This window comes from Doryrhamphus excisus, linkage group LG17 (assembly GCF_037039965.1).
Source record: "Doryrhamphus excisus strain RoL-2023G ecotype Guam linkage group LG17, RoL_Dexc_Guam_v1.1, whole genome shotgun sequence".
In the NCBI taxonomy this organism is placed as follows: Eukaryota; Metazoa; Chordata; class Actinopteri; order Syngnathiformes; family Syngnathidae; genus Doryrhamphus; species Doryrhamphus excisus.
Genome location: NC_136373.1, coordinates 5,148,521 through 5,170,438, shown reverse-complemented (window position 1 = coordinate 5,170,438; position 21,918 = coordinate 5,148,521). Strand labels below are relative to the sequence as shown.

At 41.3% G+C, this 21,918-nt stretch overlaps 1 protein-coding gene across 1 annotated transcript; it reads left to right on the top strand.

Moving 5' to 3' along the window:
* Positions 1-775: 775 nt before the first annotated feature.
* LOC131137283 (puratrophin-1-like) lies at positions 776-21,778 on the top strand. The gene is made up of 21 exons (XM_058085023.2): positions 776-1,036; positions 10,347-12,077; positions 12,265-12,441; positions 12,526-12,646; positions 12,735-12,828; positions 13,956-14,042; positions 14,181-14,300; positions 14,382-14,480; positions 14,557-14,708; positions 15,471-15,609; positions 15,691-15,813; positions 15,923-16,120; positions 16,265-16,866; positions 16,981-17,397; positions 17,622-17,871; positions 18,215-18,304; positions 19,043-19,324; positions 19,395-19,562; positions 20,350-20,527; positions 20,603-20,713; positions 21,645-21,778. Exons 2-21 carry the CDS (start codon positions 10,565-10,567, stop codon positions 21,650-21,652), a joined length of 4,929 nt encoding a protein of 1,642 aa, XP_057941006.2. The 5' UTR covers positions 776-1,036; positions 10,347-10,564; the 3' UTR covers positions 21,653-21,778.
* Positions 21,779-21,918: the final 140 nt, after the last annotated feature.

The following is a 21,918-nucleotide window of genomic DNA, read 5'->3' as shown; positions in this document are numbered from 1 at the left end:
AGATGAGACATTCTTGGTGCTCAGCTGCTTTTTTTTTGTTTTTTTTTTGGACGTATCACACAAGTAGTTTTCCCACTAAATTGTAAAATGAAAATGTACTGTGTTACTCTTTTGAACGCATATTGTTCAGAGAAGCAGCACCGAAAACCGAGCTGAACTTCATTTTCTACTGTTTATCCTCACAAGGGTCGCGGGGGTGCTGGAGCTTATCCCAGCTGTCTTCGGGCAAGAGGCGAGGTACACCTTGGACTGGTGGCCAACCAGCCAACCACAGGGCACATATAGACAAACAACCATTCACACTCACATTCATACCTATGGACAATTTGGAGTCGCTAATTAATTAACATAGCATGTTTTTGGAATGTTGGAGGAAACCAGAGTTCTTCACGGGCAGAACATGCAAACTCCATACAGAAATGGCCGAGGGTGGAATTGAACTCGGGTCTCCTAGCTGTGAGGTCTGCACGCTAACCACTCGACCGCCGTGCCGCCCGGACGTCATAAAACTTCATGTAAAAAAAAAAATCCAACACTAATTCCAAAAATATAAGTGTAATGAAATTGGTCCAATGATTGTAATTCACCCTCTGAATTCTGCCTAGCAACAAGAAAAGAATCAGTGTAATCTAAAACTGAATATTAAAACTGAATATTAGTGATGCAGTGTGTGCGTACAAGTAGAAAAAAAGTGTATGTAAGTGTTTGTATGCACTTGGATTGGCTGCCCCCCCCTTCTCGCTCTCTCTCTCTCTCTTTCTCCCGCTCTCTCAGCTCTCTGCATGTTTGGTCACACTGTCACTTTCAGACCAACATAGCGGCCGCCATTTGACACGCTTCCACAGAGAGCTGGATACATGGCGAAGAGTGGCAAAATAAGAAGTTATTCGGCTAAATAAGACTCATCCCCAGGACTTGATGTTGTGAGGTACAGCTGCTTTAAAATTAGCCGAATGGATCACGGTACCAAATCTCAAGACCGGGACCGCCTCTGGGTCTACTGTGGAGAACGGAAACGGCAACAGGAGTAAAGATGGTAATGTTAATGTGACAATCTATTTGCTGTGATTACTAGCTGGCTAACAAGTCATGGACCTTGTTAGACCTTAGGCTGACCTTCAAGTCTCATGTGTGTCTTTGTGTCGAGTCAAACTTCCAACCTTCTGAGACACTTGTGGACCAAAGCAATTTACTGTAATGGTATGATCACATGGTTGGTTTGTCACGTCATGCAAATGTTTGTCCATTCACACGCACATATGCCTACATACATGTTTTGTAATAGACTGTCTCTCCATTCACATATACATAATGCGAACCTCTTAACCATTTACAGATGCATACAATGTCTTTCCATTCAAGTTTGTCCATTCACACACTGCACACATAAACATGTTTTTCCATTCACGCGCACATATGCCCACATACATGTTTTGTAATAGACTGTCTCTCCATTTACATATACATAATGCGAACCTCTTTACCATTCACAGATACATACAATTATTTTCATTCAAGTCTGTCCATTCACACACTGTACACAAAAACATGTCTTTCCATTCACATGCATATATGCTCACATGCATGTTTTGTAATAGACTGTTTCTCTATTCATATATACATAATGCGATCCTCTTTACCATTTACAGATGCATACAATGTCTTTCCATTCAAGTTTGTCCATTCACACTCTGTACACATAAACATGTCTTTCTATTCACAGGCACATATGCTCCCGTACATGTTTTGTAACAGACTGTCTCTCCATTCACATGTACATAATGCAAACCTCTTTACCATTTACAGATGCATACAATGTCTTTCCATTCAAGTTTGTCCATTCACACACTGTACACAAAAACATGTCTTTTCCATTCACACGCACATATGCCCACATACATGTTTTGTAACAGACTGTCTCTCCATTCACATATACATAATGCAAACCGCTTTATCCATTTACACATACATGCAATGTTTTTCCATTCACATACCGTACACATAAACATGTCTTTTCATTCTCACGCACATATGCTCACATACATGTTTTGTAACAGACTGTCTCTCCATTCACATATAAATCATGCGAACCTCTTTACCATTTACAGATGCATACAATTATTTTCATTCAAGTCTGTCCATTCACACACTGTACACAAAAACATGTATTTCCATTCACACACACATATGCCCACATACATGTTTTGTCACAGACTGTCTCTCCATTCACAAATAGATAATGCAAACCGCTTTATCCATTTACACATGCATACAATGTTTTTCCATTCACACACTGTACACATAAACATGTCTTTCCATTCACACACACTCATATAAGCATTCACATACACGCATTAATAATAATAGTAACAATAATTATCTTATAATATAGGGCTGCACGGTGCTCGAGTGGTTAGCATGCAGGGCTCATAGCTAGGAGTCCCGAGTTCAATTCCACCCTTGCATGTTCTCCCGTGCATGCGTGGGTTTTTCTCCGGGTACTCCGGTTTCCTCCCACATTCCAAAAACATGCTAGGTTAATTAATTAGCGACTCCAAATTGTTCATAGGTATGAATGTGAGTGTGAATGGTTGTTTGTCTATATGTGCCCTGTGATTGGCTGGCCACCAGTCCAGGGTGTAACTCGCCTCTCATCCAAAAACAGTTGGGATAGGCTCCAGCACTCCTGCGATAGAAAATGAATGAATGAATCTTACTATAGACATTTTGTAAATGCACTGTTAAGTCATCTATATGGGACAAAAATGACCACAGCCACACCCCAAAAGAGTGGGAGTTGGGGGACCAACTACCTTTTTTCTTTCATTTTCAATTCCTGAAAGTAGAAGGACCAGTTGTCCCAATACTTGTGTCTAGAATATATTGAAAATATGAGGGTATTCCCTGACTAGATGTGTATTTCCTGTGTGTTACCCCTTTTGGCTGAAGGGAGGGTGTGCCCAGCTTGCACATAAGGCTGATGTTGTGTGCCTCTGCCTGACTGGAAGTGTGTTATGCTGGGAAGTGAATTTTAAAATACCCGCCCATCCCTGCTGCAGGTTTGACTTGGCGAGACCTTATGTGTGTGTGTGAGTGTGTACGTTTACCTACCCAACCGCCCTCTTTCCAGAATGTTTGCCATGGCGTCGCCACCAACAGCTCCTATTCAGAATAGACGTTCTACAGTATGTTGTCTGAGTGATTCATGCACTGTCGGTGTATGCATACTTTAGTTTAGTTGTGTATGGAAGGTGGTCCACTCTACTGTAGAGAATACCAGCCAAAACGTTTTTCATGAATATTGTGCAATGGAACCAATTTAAGTCGGTAGTGTTTATGTTGACAAGCCACCAAGTCCTGTTCCGCCAGAGCAGAAAAACATAAATATTCCCATATTTTTGCCCATTTTCCATATGTCTCACAAGTAAACATGACAACTTTGACTAGTTTTGGTTATGTGGACTACCGCTGTAGGGGATATCCGATCATCTGACGTAGCGACGTGATGCTAACAGCTAATATCAGCTGCTCCAGAGTGTCAACAATGGCTCAAGCGGCAACTTACAAACGTAATAAGATGAACAACCATAGCTGCACATTTACTTAAGGGGTCGGTAGGACACAAAACAATAAGGAAGTAATACATAAAGCACTATTAAACAAAAAAGTATACTATATATATATATACTTTTTTACAACATTAAGACATTGCTTGTCTTAGCTTTGTTGTAATGTTGTAAAAAAGTGGATATATATATAGACTTTGTGTGTATATATATATATATATATACTTTGCTTTGTTGTAATGTCGTAAAAAGTGTATATATATATATATATATATATAAACACTTTTTTTATATTTGCTGTTAGCTGTTACACTTTTTTACGACATTACGACAAAGCTAAGACAAGCTTTGTCTTAGCTAAGACAAGCTATGTCTTAGCTAAGACAAGCTATGTCTTAGCTTTGTCGTAATGTTGTAAAAAAGTGTGTTTATATATATACAAAGTATATATATAAAAAGTGTATAATATAAAAAGTGTAAATTCACTTCCGACAAAGTATATTTACGACTTTACAACAAAGCTAAGACATACAGCTGTTAGCTGTTACACAAACTATGTCTTAGCTTTGTCGTAAAAAAGTGTAAATATATACTTTGTGTGTATATATATATATATATATATATATATATATATATATACTTTTTTACGACAGTACGACAAAGCTAAGATATATAGATATATAGTGGAAGTAGAATACATATATATATATATATATATTTCTGTTAAGCGCGATATAAAAAACAAGCATAACTTCATATTGATATAGACTGGATTGATGTGGAGGTCACATGTTTCAAGATGGCGCCGCCCAAGTGCTAGCTAGTTAGTTAAGCCAGCTCCGTGTCTCCTGCTGCTTTTTTAGTGTTTAATAGTGCTTTATGTATTACTTCCTTACTGTTTTGTGCCATACCGACCCCTTAAGCAAGTGTGCAACTATGGTTGTTCATCTTATTACGTTTGTAACTTGCCGCTTGAGCCATTGTTGACACTCGGGAGCAGCTGATATTAGCTGTTAGCATCCCGTCGCTACGTCAGGTGATCGGATATCCCCGCGGAAATATGGAGTTGGAGAGGCTGCATAGCAGGAGGGAACAGCGAAAAAGACGGTATTTATTTCCATTTTTCTACACTATTGTTTACATTTTAATAATACTTTGCACACATATTTGGCTTTATATCGAAATATATGCTAATATCGATATTCTATCTAAATATATGGGGATATGAGTTTTGGTCCATATCGCCCAGCTCTAAAACAATGTGATATTTTTTTTTAACACACTGTGTAATCTCTTTCTTTTTCCGAGCCGTAAATAGCATACAGTGTTGAATTATTAACACTTGCAGATGTTCTTGTGCACCATGAAAAACAAACTGTGTCAATTTTTAGTTTGGAGTGTATCTAAAACAAACATATTTGATTAAGAAGGAATGAATATACAACAGAAATGTTCACGGTTGTGATCATCCTTTCATTGTTATCTTTTGTGAATGTTCAGAAGCTTCTATTTAAACAGGGACACGCTATATCACATATCTGTCTATTCTTGTGAGTTGATGACCACCGCTATGTCACTGCAAATCTATTTACAACACAATTGAATCTTCCTCTAAAATTGTTGAGGTCGTCTGTCACTCCTGGTGTCGTTGTGACTACTTCCATTCAGCCATGATGACCAAAGATTTTTTTTTTTTATATGGGAAATACTTGTAGACAGTCACCATCATCAAGTCTCTGAGTAGACAGAAGTACTTTTAAACAAATTGTGCACTTATTATGGTTCTTCTTTTGTTATGTGCCTACAGCAGTGGTCTCAAACTCAATTTACTTGGGGGCCACTGGAGCTCGGGTCTGGGTGAGACTGGGCCGCATCAGGTTTTCAAAAAAAACAAAAACAAAACGCATTTATTAAAAATGAAAAAATAAAAAAAACTTGGCTTTGTTTTCAATTTTCTACAAGAAAAGCTCTGATTAAACATCCACTGTTCTCAAATATCTTACTTTTTATTTTTCTGCACAAAATAAGATGAAAAATAAATAAAGAAATGAAGAATAAAGAAAATCAATCAATCAGTAATAAATAAATAAATATAATAATAATAATAAAAACTTAAGAAACCACATATAGTTGGTGGGTAGACAAATTATTTTTTTCAGATTAAAATTAACAAAGCATTATTAGAGCCCTATAGACATGACAAAACACAACTATAGACACATTTATACTCTTTTTATTTACAACATATTGCGCAAGTGCAGGGTCTTGAGACACATGCTAACTTGCAAACTAGAGAGCTAGCGACCTAAACGGTAGCCTTCAAGTTATTTCCTTTAAACTTAAATAGCCAAAAACTTACCACTTCCACACGGGTAGGGAGGATAACTATTAACAGTTATTTAACCTTTAACATATAATAATTAATTAATAATTTTTTCTGGGTACATGATACCATACAGCATCCATATCAAACTTGCGCGGGCTGCACTAACATTAAACTTTCATATCAAGACGGGGGCCTCAAACTAGTGTCCGCGTGTTTGAGACCCCTGGCCTACAGACATTGCCGGACCTTGGCTGAATTACCAAATAAACAAATGAACCGACTTCAGAGGAAAATGGTCTGAGGCATAATAAGCAACATTTGAGAATGCCGGAAAGAAGGAAGACATGATGCGATCTCAAGGCGTTCTTGTCAAACAGTAAACAGAAATAAGATAACTGAGATAAAACATATCAGTTTGACCATTCTGCTTCATTGATCATAATTAGTATCTTAAAATTAGCATTAAAATTTGATTTGAAACTTTGCAAACTTGCTAACATCAGTCTTTTCCAAACTTAATATTTGTCTCAGGAAATTACAGTACATTTACAAAATATCATGTACATATGATATATCCTGTAGATTGAATGCAACACACCACCCCCATAAAGCGATATTTGGTTATTCCATGTAAACATAGCCAGTGTCAAAGAATAATTGCTCTCAGAGTGCTCGACAAGGGACCGCCATGAAATCTCAAGACTATTTCTGTTTCTTAATGATACCAGACGGCGATATTGAAACCATCCTTCGCTCCCCACAGTGAGTCAGTCATCTTATCCACCGTAATGTGAGTGTGTGGTCGTTTATTTCAGGGCTGAGTAAATGCAAGATGTAAGCAAGATATCGACTTGTAGACTAGTGCAAATCTGACGAACCTGGTATGCCAAGACATCTGCTTAGGTCAAGATAACAGAAAAACATCTACTGGCCAAGGGATCTGGTGATGGTGTACTGTGTTACATAACTACTGGAAAGCAGTAATAACTGGTAACGATGCTTTGACCGGCAGCTTATGCTTTCTTTGAAAGGTCATCAAAGTATAGTTACTCCAAGACTCCAATCACTGTGCAATATCAAGGCTCTAAATACAATATATTGAGTTCTATGTGAAGTACTTCTATAATGCCTCATATTAACTCACAAGCAAGATCTCATAGTGTATAGACTGGTCATATATTTAATATCTGCATACTGTAGTTGTATATAACTCTGGGTAAAACTGTTAATTTGTTAATACTTGGGTTGTTGATATTGTTTATTATTGTGTATTTTTGTACTGCACTGCAGTGTACTGGTTCTGTACTCTTACTGCTGTGCAATGCAAATTTCCCCACTGAGGGACGATTAAAGGCTTATCTTATCAATTTCTATACAGTTAATATACGTGCTAACAATTAGCAGAACCTCTTTCTGCCAAGTAGTTCAATTTAGTTTATATATTTTGAAATGTCATACACAAATCTGTGAACTTCATTTTCTCCTGAGTCATTGTCATTGCCACCGCTTCCAGTACAAACCTCCTTTTCCCCGCCATCATGATGACCAGTGTTTTTGTCCCCAAGTCCCCAAGGGGCGTGGCGGGATTGAGTCACAGTGCTTCTCTGTAGTCGGTCGTGGACAGTGGTCCCAGATGATAATGCAAGGCAATGAGATAGCGAGGGGAAGATGTAAACATGCAATGGCAGATGCGGAACGAACCACATAGACCAAGGGTCTCAAACTCAATTTACCTGGGGGCCACCGGAGCTAGGTTCTGGTTGAAGCCGGGCCGCATCAGGTTTAAAAAAAAACAACAAAAAAACGCATTTATTAAAAACTGGAAAAAAAAATCAATAAAAAAACTTCAATGCTTTTGCTTCTGCTATACCCTACACTTTTTCAGTACTTTGGTTCCGGTTTTCCACACCAAAATATCTGATAAAACATTCCACTGTTCTCAAATATCTTAATTTATATTTTTCTATACACAAAATAAAATAAAATAAAAAATTAAGAATAAAGACAATAAATCAATCAATCAGTAATAAATAAGTTAAATAATAATAGAACAGCAAATAAGAAAAACGTAAGAAACCACATACAGTTGGTAGAGAAATTATTTTTTTCAGATTCAAATGTACAGTATTAACAGTTATTTAACCTTTAACATGAACACTAATGAAACTTAATCATTTTACCCAATTAGCAAGTTAGCATCGTACTCAGTTCCATCTGGGAGCAGCGTCGTAACTTTAACAACATGTTTGATGAGATGCTTTATCCTGACGTGTATTTTCCGTTTTATTCCAAATCATTTCCTGCATTTATTTGTACCCAGCGTCATAAGCCTTTAGCTTCATTGCTAATCCAAAGCAAAACAGGGCGGGGTAACAGGGTAGGGTCACGGTATGGACAGGGCAAAATCTGTTAATTGTGTCCGGTGTGCACACAGCTTTAAGCTGTCATTTCAACATTAAACTTTGGTATCAAGGTGGGGGCCTCAAACTAGCGTCTCACGGGCTGCATTTAGCCTGCGGGGCCGCGAGTTTCAGACCCCTGACATAGACTATCTGCTTATTACATGAGGCAACTCCTACAAGTGTAAAGGCCTGCCGAGGGCAATAATCTTATTAAGCAGACATAGGTTTAATTAGGGTTTCTCAATTAAAATGACCCATAGACAATCATCTTAACGTCGTTCACCACTTCTCGGAGACCTGAGATGTACATGTATATAAATGAACCCTGAGCTTTGCTCTGCCAGGTCTAAATAAAGCTGGACCTAAATGTGTAAGGAAGTCAAAGAGGTTAAAGGAAATGTGAAACCCTAAACCGGGGGTCCATGACAGCCTTGAGAACACCCGCTATTGCAGTCACACTGTTTATTGGGATTGTTTGGCTGCATTTTTGACGGTGAACAACAAATGTTTGAGCTTGCTGAGCTGTTTCCACCAACAGGTGACGGACCTGTGCGATTTAACAACTGCATGAGGAATGTGACTGAGCTGAGTCATCCGTTATGTTTAGTTACTAGGTTTTGCAAGATCTCTTCTTTTTGTAGATTACTGTAGCTCAGGGGTCTCAAAATCAATTTACCTGGGGGCCACTGGAGCTAGGGTCTGGGAAAGGCTGGGCCGCATCAGGTTTTCCAAAAAAAAAAAAAACACGTTTATTAAAAACAGAAAAATATACAAACTTTTTCAGTGCTTTGGTTCCGATTTTCTACAATAAAAGCTCTGATAAAACATTCCACTGTTCTCAAATATCTTCATTTTTATTTTTTTGCACAAAATAAGATGAAAAATAAATAAACAAATCAAGACTAAAGAAAATCAATCCATCAGTAATAAATAAATATAATAATAATAATAAAACGGCAAATAATAAAAACTTAAGAAACGACATATAGTTGGTGGGTAGACAAATAAGTTTTTTCAGATTAAAATGAACAAAGCTTTATTAGAGCCCTGTAGACATGACAAAACACGACTATAGTCACATTTATACTTTTTACAACATATTGCGCAACTGCAGCGTCTTGAGACACATGCTAACTCGCAAACTAGAGAGCTAGCGACCTAAACGGTAGCCTTCAAGTTATTTCCTTTAAACTGAAATAGCCAAAAACTTACCACTTCCACACAGATAGGGAGGATAACTATTAACAGTTATTTAACCTTTAACATGAACATTAATCAAACGTAATAATTTTTTCTGGGTACATGATACCACACAGCATCCATATCAAACTTGTGCGGGCCGCACTAACATTAAACTTTCATATCAAGGCAGGGGCCTCAAACTAGTGTCCTGCGGGCCACATTTGGCCCGCGGGCCGCATGTTTGCGACCCCTGCCGTAGCTTAAATTGTCTGTACTCTGTCTATGGTAATGGTAATGGTTTTATTCCAAAGCGGCAGTGTCTTATGTCTGTGTTAAAGAGACATTTATTCCATTATTTGGTAATGGTAATGGTTTTATTTCATTTGAACATGCATCAGATTACAATTGAATGCATCACATAATCAGTTCACAGTTCCACATGTCCAAAAGGAGTAGGAAGAAGCAAAGCTTATTAAATCCTACCCCTCCATCTGGTACTTTTACAATCAGTAACTGTTATATTTGTTCACTTCCTGCTTTCCTAATATAATTTTTAAATTGTTTTTTTTTATTAATTTAATTTTATTTTATTTAGTAGTTCCACATGCCCAAAAGGAGTAGGGAGAAGCAAAGCTTATTAAATCCAACCCCTCCATCTGGTACTTTTACAATCAGTAACTGTTACATTTGTTCACTTCCTGCTTTCCATAATACAATTTAAGGTTTTTTTTTTGGTTTTGTTTTTTTTTGTCGATGAAAATGTTGCATTTAAAATGATGTCAGTTAGGTCTGGAATAATTAACCACAATAAACAAAGGATGGATTTATATGCATACATGAGCTCATAATTTTGTGTGTATCTTTATTCAGAACCTTGATTCTGTGGAGTCGAGCTGGAACCTGCTGTCCATCTTCAGCCTCATCTTCAGTCAGACATCTCCCTGTGTGCAGCCAGAAGCATTTGAAGAGACCCCGGTCCCATAAACGTCATACCCTTGCATAGCTAGCCGTTGTCTGCTTGCTGCAGCCCAGGGTGTGGCTAACTATGGGAACCGGGTGCTGTGCCTAACTCGGACACTTGGAGTAGCATGGCCTCTCCTCCTCGTCCATATGCCCCAATACCTCCTCCAGCTACCTGTGCTACTTTTCCTGATAATTCCACTCCCTGCACCTCCTTAGGCAGTCCTGTTTCTAAGGAAACTGCAACAAGACAATACCCTGTAACTGTCCAAACCTCATTCTTGCCATCTCTCACACACCCCGCTGCTTTTTCGGTGAAGACCAGAATATGTCCAGCCAAGCACGGCATTGCGGTGTCTCTCTGCCTTGTGGATAGTAGCAGTACTCCCTCCAAAGACACCGTAAAAGACTTGAAGCCTATTGGCTGGGTGACTCCAAATACATGGGACAGCCGCTTCAGCGGCACAGAAGAAACTAAAACGATGGATGTTCGCAAACTGGAAACAACTTGTGAAAATACAGCTTTATGTAATGTTGAAGAAACTAAAAAACAAGTATGTGACGATTCAGGACATATAGCTGCCATAGATGCCGACTATATTGATATTCTGCAGGCAAATATGCTTTTTGGAAAAAGTCCATCAGCAACTGCGGGGCAGCAGAACTCAGCACAAACTGAAAAACATCAATCAGAATTATTCATGCATTTACCTAAAAATGCGCCTTTATCGTCTCTCCGCCATTCCCAGTCCCATCACTCTCACCCCGAAACATTTCAGTGTGTCCGCACTGTCCAATTCTCAGAGAAGCCCTGCACCCCATGCATGACAAGGAGACAAGTGGAAGTGGTTTCCCAAACTCAGGATTTAAAGTGTCGGCATCGGGAGTCCTACAAGGCCGCTCTGAAAAACCCTGTCGGATTAGAGAAGGCAAGATCGAAGATGTTAGGTGTTTTGCCGGAAGATGGTGGAATCTCACGGTGTGATGACAGAAGGAGACCAACAGAGACCGAGAGAGGGGGACCACAATGGCATGACCAAAAGCCTTGCTGTGAATCCGGGATGGAAAACCTTCCCAGTGCCAGTGTAGCAATCTTCAAGGAGTCAGGCGAGACGCTCACTGTTCCATGTTGGAGACATACAGGAGATACAACCCCAGCTGACCGTACGGCCTACACTAGAAAGTTTGACAGAATTCCAAAACCCATAGCTCACAGGACCGACGTGCCTTTCCGAGAACCAACTGATCCAAAATATTACATCGGTTTACAAAACGGGAGTAGACCTAATACAGACATATTTTTCCCATGCGCCAAGAACCTTCAACAGGCAAATATAATCTCCGCCGATCACCACAGCTTATCACATCGCTGCTCCGAAATTCCCAAACCTTGTGAAAGGCCACTTGACAGACCGACTCCCACCGGAGCCAAGGACAAACGGGATTCCTCCCTCTCCACAGCAGTGGTGGACACCTCGGAGAAGTGCCAGTTGGTTCTCGTTGATGGTCAGAATGTCAGGAGGGGGGCGGATGCTGACACGGGTGCGGGTGTTCCTCAGCTACACGTGGTGAAGTGTAAGAAAAGCACAGCTTTTCAATTAGTATCACCAAAGATCAACAGGATGAAGATGGCCATTCCAGGTATCACTCTTTACTTTCTTTTTACTATTTTTACACTGACAAATATGGATAATACCAAGTACAACAATGTACTATTTTAGAGTATACAGTAGTATATATTGTAGCCAAGACACGTACTGTGGAGTAGAAAAATAATGCATATATCTATGAAGCCCCTATTTCCCCCAAATGTATCCTACCCTTTCAGATGCGGTCAGCAGATCCACCGATGGTAGAAGCTTGAAGAGCTCTTCACTGGAAGCAGACACTCACAAGAACCCTCAGTCATCCTCTACTCATCCCAATCCCAGACCAGACCACCTCCCTTTGGGTTTCCCAGGTCCCAGAGTTCACCCGCTCTATCAAGGAGTAGCAGCACTCACAGGCAGGTTCTGATCATCCTCAAACCTGAGGAGAACTGTGAGAATGTTGTATAAGTTGAATGTTATTAAGTTCTTCACCCATCCAGGAGGCAGAGACAGAACCGGCAGGGCCATTATTGAGCTTTATGGAGACCACCAAGAATGGAGATCTAACATGACCAGCCAGGAGCTCTTGGGGATGCTGCTCTACTTCCACTCTATAATCAGGTAAGTATTGACAAAATTACCTGTTGTTATACTGTATATGTGTACATACTGTACATTTGTATGTGTATATGGACTATTATCTTCCAAGGAGAGAACTCAGAGAAGCTGGGATGACCTTAATCTTTGATGCAAGGAAGTCAAACCCTCCACCGCTACTTTACAAAGCCTTGATGACGCTGCAGGTAACATCCAAAGTGCAAGTTCAACGAGTGCATTTCACTGAAAGGCTAATAATTAGTTTATATTGGCATAAAAATTAGATATCGGTTCATATTGGTATCACATTTTCTGCTAGTAATCAGTGTGCAAGTGATGATGTCATGCTCCACACAGCAAAAAGCTTATTAGTTTAATGTGTTTGCGGTCCGAAATGACTTTGAAGTTTTACCTTTGGATTGGAAATATGCAATTTGCAATAATTATGAAGTAAGGCATATCCCATAATTTCAGATTTCAAACTTTCCTATGTTCTTATAGCTTTCTGAATATGTAATATGGCCGTATCACCTCGTATTTAGGTACATGATAAAAAAAAAAAAAAAAGTAAACTATATTAGGAAAGCAGGAAGTGAACAAATGTAACAGTTACTGATTGTAAAAATACCAGATGAAGGGGTAGGATTTAATAAGCTTTGCTTCTTCCTACTCCTTTTGGACATGTGGAACTGTGAAGTGATTATGTGATGCATTCAATTGTAATCTGATGCATGTTCAAATGAAATAAAACCATTACCATTACCGATATCATTGCCAGCATTATTTAATTGGCTGATATAGTTAACTTTCAAACAGCTAAAACAATGCATAAAGCCAACAATACCCTATTACCTAAAAACCCGTCCATCTATTTTCTATTCCGCTTATCATCACTAGGGTTGCGGGGGTATGCTGGAGCCTATCCCAGCTGTTTTTTATTCCATTGTAACATGATGAATGTTCAAATGAAACCATTACCACAACACGTGATCACAGCATGGATATTAAACGATGTTGTTAGAGGTTACGTGCATTATTAGCTAGCTCGTTTTCTCTTGTTAAAATACACAGAAAAGGGAAAGAAATACACACAAGGATTGTGGATGATGGCCAAAATTGAAGAGGTTGGGAACCACTGAAGTAGGGTGACCATATTTTGATCTTTTGAGCTATTCAAATAATACTCAAAGTTTATTCAAAGATATTATATTATCAAAAATTGTGATGTACCAAATACTACCTATAACCAACGACACACATTCAGGTAGGCTTCTCAGAGGTTACTTAACATGTTTTATTCTCAAATATTGTTTAAATTATTGTTTTTTTTCAGGAGCTCATTCCCCAGGCAGTGAACAGTTTGCTGCTTTTCATAGACAGAGAAAGCAGCCCTCATCCAGAGACGTGCCCCACCATCCAGGTGAGTCAACTCATTACCTCCCCCAAGGTTTTGTTAGTTGTTTGGTAAACAGTGCAAATGCAATATATGCATTCGAATGGCCACCATGTGAGAACCATGTAATAATATTAATAATTGTGTTCATTTATTTGGACCAAGCAGACTGAAGTGGTGACGTCCCCGAAAGCCTTAATGAAGCTGGTGGAAGAGAGTCAGAGAACCTACTGCCTGGATGGAACACTGTGTCACAACAACCGTGACTGGATGGAGCTGCACCAGGTCAGGACCGATTACACCGGCGACTCATTCTCATACCTCCAATCAGAAACTCAGCACAGACGTCATCTTTGACTTCCCCAGAAACTCTTTCCATTTGCGTCTGATCTTCACGAGGCGTCTGGTCTGCTTCTGAGAGCAATCAGTAACTTAAAAGCTCCTCGAAGAATGGACTCTGTTCAAGTACTGTAAAGCTGTTTGTTTACTACAGTCTCACAATACACTAGAATACACAGAATAATATTTGATTGTCCTACAGACTGTGCAGCAATGTATGAAGGAGCAGAGGATTCTAATGCATGATGTACTGGAGGATAAGCGATTGGTTCACTTGCAGAGAGAGGGTGGGGCCATCCTGGCGAGGCTGAGGAAGGAAAGTGACCTCAGATACCCACATTGTGAGGACCTCAGGTGGGGTATTTTTTTCATTAATTCATTCATTTTCTACCGCTTTTCCTCACGAGGGTCGCGGGGGGTGCTGGAGCCTATCCCAGCTGTCTTTGGGCGAGAGGCAGGGCACACCCTGGACTGGTCGCCAGCCAATCACAGGGCACATATAGACAAACAACCATTCAGACTCACATTCAGACAATTTGGAGTCGCCAATTAACCTAGCATGTTTTTGGAATGTGGGAGGAAACCGGAGTACCCGGAGAAAACCCACGCATGCACAAGGAGAACATGCAAACTCCACACACAGATGGCCGAGGGTGGAATTGAACCCTGGTCTCCTAGCTGTGAGGTCTGCACGCTAACTACTCATCCGCCGTGCAGCCCGGTATTTTTTTCATTCATTAATTTTCTACCGCTTTTTCCTCACAAGGGTCGCGGGGGTGCTGGAGCCTATCCCAGCTGTCTTCGTGCGAGAGGCGGGGTACACCCTGGACTGGTGGCCAGCCAATCACAGGGCACATATAGACAAACAACCATTCACACTCACATTCATTGGAGTTGCCAATTAACCTAGCATGTTTTTGGAAAACCCACGCATGCACGGGGAGAACATGCAAACTCCACACAGAGATGGCCGAAGGTGGAATTGAACCCTGGTCTCCTAGCTTTGAGGTCTGTGCGCTAACCACTAGACCACCGCGCCGCCCGGTATTTTTTTTTTTGTAGTTTTATTTTTGTTAAGTCAGTTTTCTACTTTACTCTTCTTTTCATCACATGCAGTGATGCAGTAGACTCGCTGACTAGCCTGTACAACAACATGGAGGAGCAGGTACACATCCTTGTGCAGAGCTCCAACACGTCTCTGGAGCATTTGGAGTATTTGCTACACGTCAGGGAGATGGAGGGACATGTCACACAGGTGCCAAAAACACACTTTTAGCATAGCATGACTTGTGTCGTATTGATGCTTATATTTGAATTTAATCTCATTTTATTTAAGATGCAAAAGTGGTTTTACGAAGAAGGAGAGCGCCACCTCCAGGAAGCCAAATCGGCGGTGGACTCTGGAGAGCAACTGGAGCAATTCCTCAACCGCTTCACTGCTTTTCTTATTGAGGCTAATGTAAGTCATATGCTTGTATCATAGTACATCAAAAACCACCACCTGTACCCATTTTTTTTTACATATCAAGGCATATCCAACATCTGACCTTTCACCTCTCTACCCTCAGGATCGCAGACACCATGCCATGTCATTAGTTGAAGACGCTGAGCACCTCCAGCAGGACGGGGTATCTTACCCAGAAACACAAGTCTTCTGCAGCCTTATCTGCATGTTCAAAACAGAACTGGACGACTTCCTGTGCAGAGCGGAAACATGCGGCAGGGAGCTCCAGATCATGGTTAATGTGTGCGACTTCTGTGAGCAGGTAGGTGTGAACTCGGATTGGACAGTTAAAAAAAAATGTCTATTCACTTTGTTGTTGCTTTACATCAGCTTAAATAATACTGACGTAGTTTGACAGGCAGGGTACATCCTGGTATGATCACATGTCAACACATTTGTTTCACAGGCTAGAACTCTGGCTGCTGAATGCATTGAGTACCTCAACCACAACCAAACCAGGACCTCCAAAACCCAAGACTGGGGTCAACGTAGATCACCTGTCAATCAAAACCAAGATGGTGTCCATGCACTGCTCATCCCAGTCACACCCACAACCACCAGTGCATTGTCACCAGACACCTCAATGCTCCAAATCTTCCAGGATAAGTTCCTCCAGTTCAGCCCAGACAAATTTCAAGAGGTGAGGGCCCAGGCCAGTGCCCTGCGGGGCTCCAGAGGGATGAGGGTGTGGAACGCGGCGTGGCTGAGGTGCCAGGAGGCCCAGCAGCTACTTCAGGAGAAGATTCAAGACACCACAGACGGGGTTTTGAACAGGAAACCACAAAATAGCAGCTGTTGTGGACATCATTATGTCGATGTGGCCAGCACTCACGTTCAGACAGCACCACCTAGTGGTCTGGTGGTCCAGTCGACTCCAGGACCACAGCACCCGCAGTGGGAGGCCATTGTGTCAGGGGCGATGGACCTAGGGAATAGAAGAATAGAAGCTGACTGTGACCTGATCAAACCTGAAGAACATGATGACGCAGGAAGTAGCCGGAAGTCGAGGTGAGTGTAACTCGCATGAATTTCACACCAACTATGATACAGTATCTCAGTAACTCACGATACAGTATGTCAAATGCTGATACCGCCATCTTGTGGATTTACTTCTATTAACAGATCATCAAGGAAAGAGGAACGAGACACCAAGAAGAGCCGAGCGAGAAGCGAGCGAGATGCCGCCGCTCTCTCTCAGTCTCACACGGTCGGCTGCCACTGGTTCCTGTGGGGCAGAGGCCTTCGAGCCAAGTCCCAGTCCCAGGTAGAAGCGACTGAGTTTTCCACGCCTCCAGAGGAGCAGGTTCGACCCCCATCCTGCTCTCACCACGGTCAGCCGTCTTGTCGGATCCTACAAGAGGCTCAGAAGTTTCAGATCTCCCGCCACGGAAGCTTCTGCTCAGTGGGATCGTGCACCAGCAATCGATTAGCCGTGGAAGGAGATGGGGGTTATCTCTGCAAACACTCCAGCCTGCCAAGTGGGAGGAGTGAAGGAACGTTCTGCTTGGAAAGTCCACAGGAGAGCACCAACAATGCTCTGTAAGTCTTTTTTTTCCTAAATTAAACTTCTTACACAAACATACATTTTGGGTTCTAATGTATTTTTTGTCTCTAAGCTTCCACTGAAGTTGCACAGGTATTATTCCTCCTGATTTGAGATTCCCAAACCTTTTACAATTTTGACGCCTAGCTGCTCCTGCTTAATGAAACCAAAGAGACAAACTAAAATAGGATCATCTTATTCCCTTTCATTGTTCTCCCAGGAGGCTTCAGCGTGTCCTGGAAGAACTGCTGATCACAGAGAGAGAGTATGTTCGCTCACTGGACTACATCCTGACTCACTACCTCCCCCTGCTGGACAGACCAGACATACCTCAGGACCTCAGGGGCAAGCGCGGTGTCATCTTCGGGAACCTGCAGAAGCTTCATGACTTTCACAGCCACTACCTCCTGCCCGAACTGGAGGCTTGCCAGAGTGAGCCTGCCATGGTCGCGCGGTGTTTCCTCAGACACGTTAGTACCATGTATTCTTTGTGATCATGTGATTAAGGTGTGTTTTGGTAGTGACCGTGATTGCATGTACAAGTAGTGGAAATTAGCTTAACTGTAGCGTGGGTGGGCTAGGACATAGGTTCGGAGCTGCTGTTTCTCCACACTTAGAGGAGCCAGATCAGATGGCTTGGGCTAGGATGGCTCCCTGCCTGGGAAGGTGTTCAATGCACATCCAACCAGAAAGAGGCCTCCTCAGTCTGGGTTCTTTTGCTAAGACTGCTGCCTTTGTTATCTGATCCTGGAAGAACATGGACGGATGGATGGATGGTTCTTTATAACAACTTTACTTTGTCTCTCTCCACAGAGTGACAGTTTTGGACTATACGCTCTTTACAGCAAGAACAAACCACAGTCAGATGCCCTCATACTACATCGCCGCCATGACATATTTAAGGTCATTTTTTTACCCCTCTTTCTTCCATCAAAATATTTTGCGTATAGTTTTTTGTGTTATAAATGGTCTGATCTCAGCCACACACAAAAATCATATGACTAAGTCATCATTGCGTGTAAGCTCGCATGACCAGATTTACATTTTATGTGAGACATATGGCCTATATATCATATGTTTTTATTGGGTTTGTGGTTTTTGACACATGATGCATTTTTATGAGAGCTCTTTCCTAATTTTGGTGGCCACAGAGAAGCCCTGTATTGTGCAATAACAAACAACAGATGTTTGTTGATGTATAATATATATATATATTTTATTTATATTATATTATATTTTTATTATGTAAAATATATTTTTGAATACAGTTCAATGGACAATATTAATATTATATTATCTTTTTTTGTGTTCATCATGACAATTGACACAGTGGCATTTTTGTCCAAAACTGCATAAAAGTGCATATTAAGAAATTAATGTTCACCTTAATTGACACCAGTTCTGTGGTTCGATTATCTATTTACGTAGCTATTTTTAACAGCATCCTCTTCATAATGCATTATGTACAGAATGGGAGTGGAAACAGCTTGATTGGCAGATCTGTTTTTGTTTCTTTAGCTGAGGTTTGTGCTTTTATAGTTTAACAGCCACACACACATATTCCATGTTAGCATGACCACTATCACGCAAACGCCAAACCATAATGGCGGTCACGAATCTAAGATAGTTTTTCATGTTCAGAGAAAGCAGCAGGAACTCGGGGACATGATGGACCTATCGTCCTACCTGCTGAGGCCCATCCAGAGGATCAGCAAATACAGCCTGCTGCTGCAAGACATGCACGCTCTGACCGCCTCCCACTGGCCACAAGACATTACCCATGATGCTCTGATGGCCCACTCTCCTGACCTGAGCTGCAGGGAAAGACAACAGGCTGACATCCAGGCTGCCGCAGAGCTGGTTCGCTTTCAAATGCGCCACGGCAATGATTTGCTCACCATGGACGCCATCCAGGACTGTGATGTAAGGCGGTGGAAAGCTAGAGATGTTTTCATTAGATCAGAAGAACCACTTTTCTCCTATTTCCTGACAGGTGAACTTAAAAGAGCAAGGTCGGCTCATTCGACAGGATGAGTTCACAGTTTTCTTCCGGAAGAAGAAATCCATCCGCCGCATCTTCCTCTTTGAGGATCTCATTCTTTTCAGCAAAACCAAAAGGACAGACGGAAATGATGTTTATGTCTACAAACAGTCCTTTAAGGTTTGCATTGCACCACTATACAACTTCTCAAGAACAACAAATGTCAAATGAAATGAACCTAAATAAAAATATATACAATGTCAATACATATTTTGACGCTAAAGCCCTCACAAAAAACATTAACAGTGTTTATTTTTACATTTTTAGATAATTTACGTAACTGACTTGTTTATTAACCAAGCTACATTGTAGCAGCTAGCATCATAAACTATTTTTATCTTGCGGACTAACACGACGTGTCGCTAATCGCTAGTCTCGGCGTCATTCACAGACAGAAGAGTGGATACCTAGCTCTCAATTTAACTAGAAAGACCTTTTAATTAAGAGCATTTTTTTTTTACGTCTCGTGCTGGAAGATACAGCCATCCCAAGACGAGCGGATATCATAAGTGCTGTCGCTGTTGTTGTTATTGAAGGGAACTAGCATAAGCATGATCCAGATATCAAACCGGGCAACGTTGTTTTTGAGAGGGCTTCATCGTCGAAATAGGTGTATCCCAATGACAGCCTTGTAAGTTAGCTCAAATTAACTAGTTTTCTCATATTATCATGCACAAAAAAGGAAAGATATATGTGCTCATGTTTCATATAAGTATTATGAATGATGGGAAACATTAAAAAGCTGAGCAACCAAAGTAATGTTGTTCTGAACTCATCTTTCCAAAAAAAGTGACGTATTCTCTTATTGTATGTTTCTAATATACCAAATATGCAATCGCTTATGTTGACGTCTGACATAAACATGTTGTATCCCTAGTGAAGGATCTCTGTGTGCTGTCTTGTTCAGACCAGTGACATCGGAATGACTCATAACGCTGGCGTGAGCGGACTCTCCTTTGAGATCTGGTTCCGCAGACGCAAGAGTGAGGACACTTACACTCTGAAGGCCAGCAGCATGGACTTGAAGAAAGCCTGGACCACTGACCTGGAGAAGCTTCTCTGGGATCAGGCGGCTCACAGTCGAGGTACGTACCAACTGACAACAGTCTAACTATTAAGTATGCTAACTGTTGAATATGTTATGTATGAATATGTGGTAGAGCTGAGATTACAAGAGAGAGTGTTCATGGGACTCAGCCGTAAAACCTTCATGGACATTCAACCTACTGACTCCACCGTTGGCGACCAGGCCATCAGCAGCCCCAGGAGAAGTAAGAGCATTCTGCATACGATACTCCACATTTATTATTGTCACAAATACAGCCGTGTAGATATTGATATTGTCCAACTCTCAATTTCCGAAATTCATACATTCCAAGGGATAAACTTTTCATTCATTCATTTATTATCCTCACAAGGGTCGCAGGGGTGCTGGAGCCTATCCCAGCTGTCTTCAAGTGAGAGGCGGGGTACACCCTGGACTGGTGGCCAGCCAATCAAAGGGCACATATAGACAAACAACCATTCACACTCACATTGATACCTATGGACAATTAACCTAGCATGTTTTTGTAATACGGAGTCCAGGGTACCCGGAGAAAAACCCATGCATGCACGGGGAGAACATGCAAACTCCACACAGAGATGGCCGAGGGTGGAATTGAACTCGGGTCTCCTAGCTGTGAGGTCTGCGCATCGCCGTGCAGGCCCACTTTTTTGTTTCGTTACTTTTATTTGCCTTTTATTTAACCTACAAATGTGTCAGATCATTTTGCTTGACCCTGTATAAAGAAGTCCGTCCCTCTGTGACATCACAAAGGAACAGTTTAACCACGCCTTTAAACACCGAGCGTTTTGAGCCATCCCAAACCTCTTTCAGGGCTCACTTCCAAATATGCAAACCTCATTATCTGAAACTTTGGCATCGTTTAACACGAGAATACAACATTTTAACTACATTTACAGGTCAGAAAAGTATAAAAAGCATAATAGGTCCCCTTTATCCTTAACACACCAACAGCAGTGCTCAGTTCCAACACAGTAAATGCTTGTTCCTTATTTTGACTAGTAAGTTATCATATGTAGACCAGCCAACAAGGTTTTAATTGTAATCCATGTTTGTGCCCACCGAGCTCATTCTGGTGTCATTGATGCCGACTTTCTATGTGTGTTGTCAGTCCCTGTGGCATGTTGTTCACACAGGACTGTAGATTACACTCGACCTCACTCCATTGGGTCCGCCTCCACCACCCTCAGCCAGTCGTCTTCTTCGTCAGGCCGCGGCTCTCTCTCCCCTGCTGGCTATGCTGGGAACCCATCCCACGGGGCGGAGAACGGTCCGGCCGGAGGCCCCGTTCCGGACGCTGTGCTGGATAATGAGGTCAACACTCAGCACTTTCATTTTCATCATGACTGTGAACGCTGGAAAACGCTCCATCATCCACAGAGTGCGTTGGTGTTCAAAAAATAACATCCA